Source organism: Silene latifolia, chromosome 2 (assembly GCF_048544455.1).
Source record: "Silene latifolia isolate original U9 population chromosome 2, ASM4854445v1, whole genome shotgun sequence".
Lineage (NCBI taxonomy): Eukaryota > Viridiplantae > Streptophyta > Magnoliopsida > Caryophyllales > Caryophyllaceae > Silene > Silene latifolia.
The window spans coordinates 165,654,328-165,660,870 of record NC_133527.1 but is presented as its reverse complement, the minus strand read 5'-3'; the positions used below and the strand labels follow the sequence as shown (position 1 = coordinate 165,660,870).

Below are 6,543 nucleotides of genomic sequence, written 5' to 3'. Positions count from 1 at the left end.
CAAAAAGGGAAATGGGGTGAAAATAGGAAAGTGGAGGGAGTACAATTTAATTAATGTTAAAATATTAGAGAAATATCTAAGTGGTTTCAATTTTATGTCGAGAACATTGGAGTAAGAATACTAAAGAAAATCAGCATGTAAGACTATGAATATAATCGTGTTTCAAACTTAATTTTAAAGTAAAATCAAAAGTATGGATATCCGCATCCGATCCGATTATTTTGGATACCCAAACATTGGATCGAAACATTTGGTTTGGATATTGGATATCTAACTTCAGGATTTTTAATATGGATATCCGATCCGAACTAATACTTTAGATCGGATACTTGATCCGTACCCTGCCCTAGTGTAAGTACATGACTCATTTTTTTTGCGCGGCAAATAATTTACTTTCATCTGAATTTTCCCGCCAAATACACAGACTAAATTGGCGCCAAAACCCTCATAATCATCAAAACGACGCCTTTTTAACAAAATCTTTGTACGAGTACAGTAGTAGACTATAAATTCGTAAAATCACCAATCCTTCAGTGTACTTAAGAAATGAGTCACAGGAAAGTCTCATGGTCAAACTTGCCAGAGGAGCTATTAATACCAATCGTCGACCGCCTCGAAAACCGACACGACATCCTCCATGTTCGGGCTGTTTGCAAGGAGTGGCGGCGTTGCGTCTCGCTGTCTATTCTCTCCAATAAAAGAGTGTTATCCACTATTTTACCCCACAAACTCAAAACCACCAACCCTCCTCTTTTAAAGGGAGGTGCATCCCTTAGGGATGCCGGCTTCTATGGCCAACATCCTCCTACCACTTCATTGATTCTAGTGGTAAGTACTATTTTCTTAGTTAAACCCATTTTTTGTGATAAGTTGTTACCTTGGTTAGCCACAATTGAGGAGGTTAATCCGGGTAAAGTCTACCTTAGATGGCCGCTTTCGCGGTCAACTGTCAGAAAAATGCCTGAGAATTTTCCCAAGTTGTTGGATTTATCTCGTTTTGAAGTTGAGGAAATGGGGAAAATATATTCTCTTAGGTCTGATGAAAAACCTAATCATCTCTTTGAGGAAGAACATAAGGTTTTGTTGCTGGCTGATCCTAATGATTGTAAAAGCGAGCTTACAATCGGTGATTATACTGCTGTTGTGTTGTATGATTCCGGGTCTATCGCCGCAATTAATCTTGGTACAGAGAAGGTTCAACAAGTGTTTTTGAAGGCTAGGAAGTTTGATGATATTGTCATGTTTAAGGAGAGGGTTTATGCCATCGATCGATATGGGATACTTTATTTGATAGATAAGGATAATTCAAGTAGCGATCAATTCAAGATGGTGAAAATTGTGAAAGACTCACTATATTCGCCAAGTGAACGAAAAAGTCGTCTATTTGAATCCTGTGGTGAGTTATACCTGGTTAGAAAATGTTTGGTTACTCGTCCAAAGTTTAAAAATAAGCGTATGGGTATACGAGTTTATAGGATGAACCACGAGGAGAACAATTGGGAGGAACTTGAGTCGATTGGGGAAGATAGGATATTGTTTGTGGCTGTTGATTGCTGTTTCTTTGCTCAAGCGAGGGACTTCATTGATTGGAAAGGCAATCGCATTGTGGTCCATCGTAGGGATTCTTTCCGTCCACAATGTCGATCTACTTCCTATCTAAATGGTCTTGATTCGGAATCATCCGATAGTGACATGGAAAGCGATGATTTTGAACTTGATATTGATGTGTTTCACTTTGAGGATGCGGTTTTTTATAATACAGATACTTATAAAGTTTATGGTGCTGTGTTCTGGCCACCCCCGGAATGGCACTCAAGTTCTGACATCGAGTACTGTATTGCCCAACAGGTATATATAATCCGCCTTAACTTTTATACTTTATGGTTTATTGGTTGCACATCATGTTTCCTGTTTGGCGGAGCTAGGGGTCTAGTATGGTGCTGTGTTCTGGCCACCCTTGTAATTTGACTTTATAATTTATGGCTAACCTGAAAACATGTATTGCTAACAGCATACTGTGAGAGAACCGCGGTGGAGACTGCATATCGTTGAACCTTGGTCAAGTTCCTAGCTGAATCAGGTGGGTTTAGAACGAACAAATGTTGGGCGAGCAAAGATGATTGTTTCAAAGAGCTTGTATGTTTCAAACTCGACGAGAAGCAGGCTCTAGGAAAGTGGTGATTTTGTTATCATATCTTTTGTTGCTCGGTTATTTTGGGACCGCGTCACTGGCATGTATATGCTGTCTGATCTATGTATCAGCTCTTTTTCCTTTTGATTATCATGTTTTGTTTGAACACTAGGATCATGCTGATGTTTAAGGCAGAAGCAGAATGCTCTATGAATTGTACCCCTGAACTTTTAGTGCAACTCTTTGCTGAATGTATTGTCTTCTTAAATGTTCACAGCCACCATCTCAAATTGCATTTGTTACTGCTTTCAGCACCAACAGAACCATCCAAACTTCAATATCAAGTGTGTTTACCCAATTTACATACCGACTAGTAGACTCCGAGCAACCTTACTCTTCCAGTACTGTGTTTTAAAATGAAAAGATGAGATAATTCCCATTGAATATTGATAGCGTCAAATAGAGTCGAGTCAATTAAGTGTTTGTAGGTAAATAAAGTGGCCAAACGGAGTGAATTGTCATTGAAATAAGGAAGTTTTGGTTTGATTGCTTGCTTGAGACCATTAATAGGATACAAATTCTTGGAGTTCAACCTAAAAAGTCAACTCAAAGTCACCCAAAGTCAAAGCCAAGCGGTCAACAAGTCAAGGTCGAGACAAGCTTCTAAGATCCCTACCCAAGCTCAAAGGAACGGGATAGGTACACTGTTTGAAGTCCTTTGCCACGGAACCAAGACAAGGAGGAGCAAGGTGATGACAAGCAAAAAGAGGCAAAAACATCAGACTAAAACCGGAGCCTCCGGCCCACACCGGAGCCTGCGGTCCAGGCCGGAGCCTGCGGTTTGGTCTGTCTCGCGAAATTTAAGGACCGTGTTTTGTGGAAGTTGAAGGCCCATCTCGGTTTTTAACCTAAAAAGGAGTGCAGCCCTATATATACCCCATGTTTTGAACACTCCTACCATGATCTAAGCATATCATTATTGAAAAAAACACAAAAGACTTGTATGAGAAGAATACTTAGTATTGGGGTAAAAATTGTAAGCTTTAGTTGGATTTTGATGTCAATCTTTCCACAACTCTTGGATTCATCCATGGTTATGGAAGGCTAGACCTTTTTCTTGGTGTAATTTGGTGAGACACTACTCTCCTTAAGTTTGTAAGAACCTCTTAATCTTCCCTCAATAATTATTACATGTTTCCTTGATTTCATTATTTATGTTGGATGTTATTATGTTAGGAGTCATGAACCTTGCATGTTAATCATCTTACTATTGCAATCCTTGTAGCAACCTTGCATCTTTATGAAGTTGGATTAAAGTTTGTATCTTTGTGAGTGGAACTTGTATGTTACTCCTTGGGATAGTTGGATTAAGCCTCCTAAAGGATTAATCTTGGTACTTTTGTTTGGCTTTTGTTCTTAATTCTTTCTTATGCAAACCTTGTTGTGGTTTTCAATTGGGTGACCATATTAGTAGGACCAACTACTCTAGCTTAGGAGTAAGTAGTCACTATCTTACATTAGTAGTTGAGTAATTGTTGAGGGAAGAAAAAGAGAGGATCTTTATGCTTAGGAAGTAGTTGTTGAGCCTTGTTACACCAAGTTTCCTCCTTATATTAAATCTTGCATACAAGTTGTTTGTTAAATTGTCACAATAGCAAAGTCCCTATTCACATTCCTTGTACCGAAGTTGATGCCTCACATCTTGGTAACAACTCCTTGGTTCGTAGTAACTGTTGTCCGAAATTGACCTTTAAAGAATCAAGGAGTGAGGTGTTTGAGAGGAATGAGGAAGGACCAATGATTTGTGAGGTGGTTGTGATAGAAAAAGAGAAGGTGGTAGCTCTTGAAGATATTTGTGACCCTTCAAAAATTATGAAACTTACAAGTGTGGGGGTCAAGGAATGTGCAAAAGAGGGAATGGAAAATGAGTTTGTAGAGGTTTACCCCCTCAAGGAGGAAACACCTCAAATTTGTTTTGAAAAGCCATCAAGCTTATCACCCAAATAAGCTCATGAGTCCCCTTATTATTACTTGGTCTTCACCAAGTCCATTCCATCATTCAAAGAGCCTTATCGTGACAAGAAACCGTTCCTTGGGTATGAAAACTTGAGACACTTATCTTGTGTTTACTATTTCCTTACTTATGCTTGCTATGTGGGTGATCTATGCTATGGTCATGCCTCTTGTTTATGGGCTAGTGTGTATGACAAGTTACTAAGGGCGATGCGTTGTTCCGCTCTTGATTCTTGAAGAAGAAAAATGTTGAAAAGGCGTCGAGCAAACGACGAAATCCAAAAGCGCTTTACGGGAGGCAACTCGTACTCCTTTCACATTTCTTTACTCTTCTTTGCATTTCTAGTACTCTCCTCCACATTGAGGACAATGTGGAAACTAAGTGTGGGGGAGGAGTTTAGTTGTAACATAGGTAAGCTTTATTTCATGTTTTTGATGCATTATTTAAAAAAAAAAAAAGAAAAAAAAAGGAAAAAAAAAATTCCGGCTAGGTGAAAACCCACAAAGGTGGGCAGCTAAGGCAAGATTGGGAAGGTGGCCGAGGACGGAATGAAAACCCGAAAGGGCATTCCGGGTTAAATGAAGAAACGAGTTGCGAGCCACCATGAGAGGAAAGGAAAGCTAAGGTGAAAACCCGAAAGGGCACCTTAGGCAAAATGAGGGATTTTCACCAAAAAAAAAATTTGAAAAATTGAAAAAGGAAACACCAAAAAGATGGAGGGATAAGAAGGGAATGATAAGGAGGGTTTTGGAAGGAGGTTAGGTCTAGGATTTAATTTCTTTTGAGTCACAAATACTTTTCCCAAATTGGTGGATTTTTGTTTTGGCTACTTTGGTTGTTGATTTGCATAGGAGTGTGGCCAATCAAGTAGCATGATCATACTTTGCTTGGAGTGATAAAGGGGTGATATAAGTGATGTAATAGGATGATTTAGGAGTTGCTTAGGCCACTTTGCTTCCACCTTGGGATAAGGTGAGAGTGGTCACCTCTTGTTGGTGATATAAGAAGGGTGGAGTTGCGTAATGAGTCAGAGTTGGTGGTATGTCGTGTCTTTTTAAGAGGGAGTAATAAGGAGGGGGAGTGAGAGAAGAGAGTGTGTAAAACTTTGAGTCTAGATTTTTCGTTTCAATTGGTGGATTGTTTAAGAGGGAGCTATAAGAAGGTTGTAGTGAGGGGAGAGTGGTCAATTACACCTACATTAGCCTATAGACTTGTGCAATTGCTTGTTTCGAGTTTTACTCGGGACGAGTAAAAGTCTAAGTGTGGGGGTATTTGATAGCGTCAAATAGAGTCGAATCAATTAAGTGTTTGTAGGTAAATAAAGTGGCCAAACGGAGTGAATTGTCATTGAAATAAGGAAGTTTTGGTTTGATTGCTTGCTTGAGACGATTTTAATTAATAGGATACAAATGCTTGGAGTTCAACCTAAAAAGTCAACCAAGGTCAAAGCCGAGCGGTCAACAAGTCAAGGTCGATACAAGCTTCTAAGATCCCTACCCAAGCTCAAAGGAACGGGATAGGTACACCGTTTGAAGTCCTTTGCCACGGAACCAAGACAAGGAGGAGCAAGGTGATGACAAGCAAAAAGAGGAAAAAACATCAGGCTAAAACCGGAGCCTGCGGTCCAGGCCGGAGCCTGCGGTTTGGTCTGTCTCGCGAAATTTAAGGACCGTGTTTTGTGGAAGTTGAAGGCTCATCTCGGTTTTTAACCTAAAAAGGAGTGCAGCCCTATATATACCCCATGTTTTGAACACTCCTACCATGATCTAAGCATATCATTATTGAAAAAAACACAAAAGACTTGTATGAGAAGAATACTTAGTATTGGGGTAAAAATTGTGAGCTTTAGTTGGATTTTGACGTCAATCTTTCCACAACTCTTGGATTCATCCATGGTTATGGAAGGCTAGACCTTTTTCTTGGTGTAATTTGGTGAGACACTACTCTCCTTAAGTTTGTAAGAACCTCTTAATCTTCCCTCAATAATTATTACATGTTTCCTTGATTTCATTATTTATGTTGGATGTTATTATGTTAGGAGTCATGAACCTTGCATGTTAATCATCTTACTATTGTAATCAGAGGCGGACCCACCTTAAGCTTAGGTGTAGCAAGTGCTACACCATAGGATAAAAATTGCTGAAGAAAGGAAAGAATTGCTACACCATAAATCAATAAATTTACCTTAACGTAAGATGAGTCTCTCTCTATAAAAGGGAAGGAGTGATTTTTGGAAAGGCAAAAAATTTACATATTAATTAATCTAAATTTTTTGTTTCCAAATTTGAGTCATTAATATCTTTAGTCATTAATATTTGCAAATTCCAATAAGGCAATGATAATTGACAGCTTCAAACTTTATTAAGAAACAATGGATTAAAAAAATAATCCGTATGTG

At 39.0% G+C, this 6,543-nt stretch overlaps 1 protein-coding gene across 1 annotated transcript; it reads left to right on the top strand.

The window, feature by feature from the left end:
* Nucleotides 1-469: 469 nt before the first annotated feature.
* LOC141643281 (F-box protein SKIP23-like) lies at nt 470-2,414 on the top strand. The gene is made up of 2 exons (XM_074452363.1): nt 470-1,848; nt 2,012-2,414. The coding sequence occupies exons 1-2, from the start codon at nt 547-549 to the stop codon at nt 2,069-2,071; spliced, it is 1,362 nt and encodes a 453-aa protein (XP_074308464.1). The 5' UTR covers nt 470-546; the 3' UTR covers nt 2,072-2,414.
* The last annotated feature ends 4,129 nt before the right edge of the window (nt 2,415-6,543 follow it).

What these genes read in the sequence shown, in the direction of transcription:
- LOC141643281 (XM_074452363.1), top strand. Translation starts at nt 547, where the DNA reads ATGAGTCACAGGAAAGTCTCATGGTCAAACTTGCCAGAGGAGCTATTA. An exon ending in AGTACTGTATTGCCCAACAG is followed by an intron (nt 1,849 to 2,011) that starts GTATATATAATC and finishes TATTGCTAACAG; the next exon opens with CATACTGTGAGAGAACCGCG.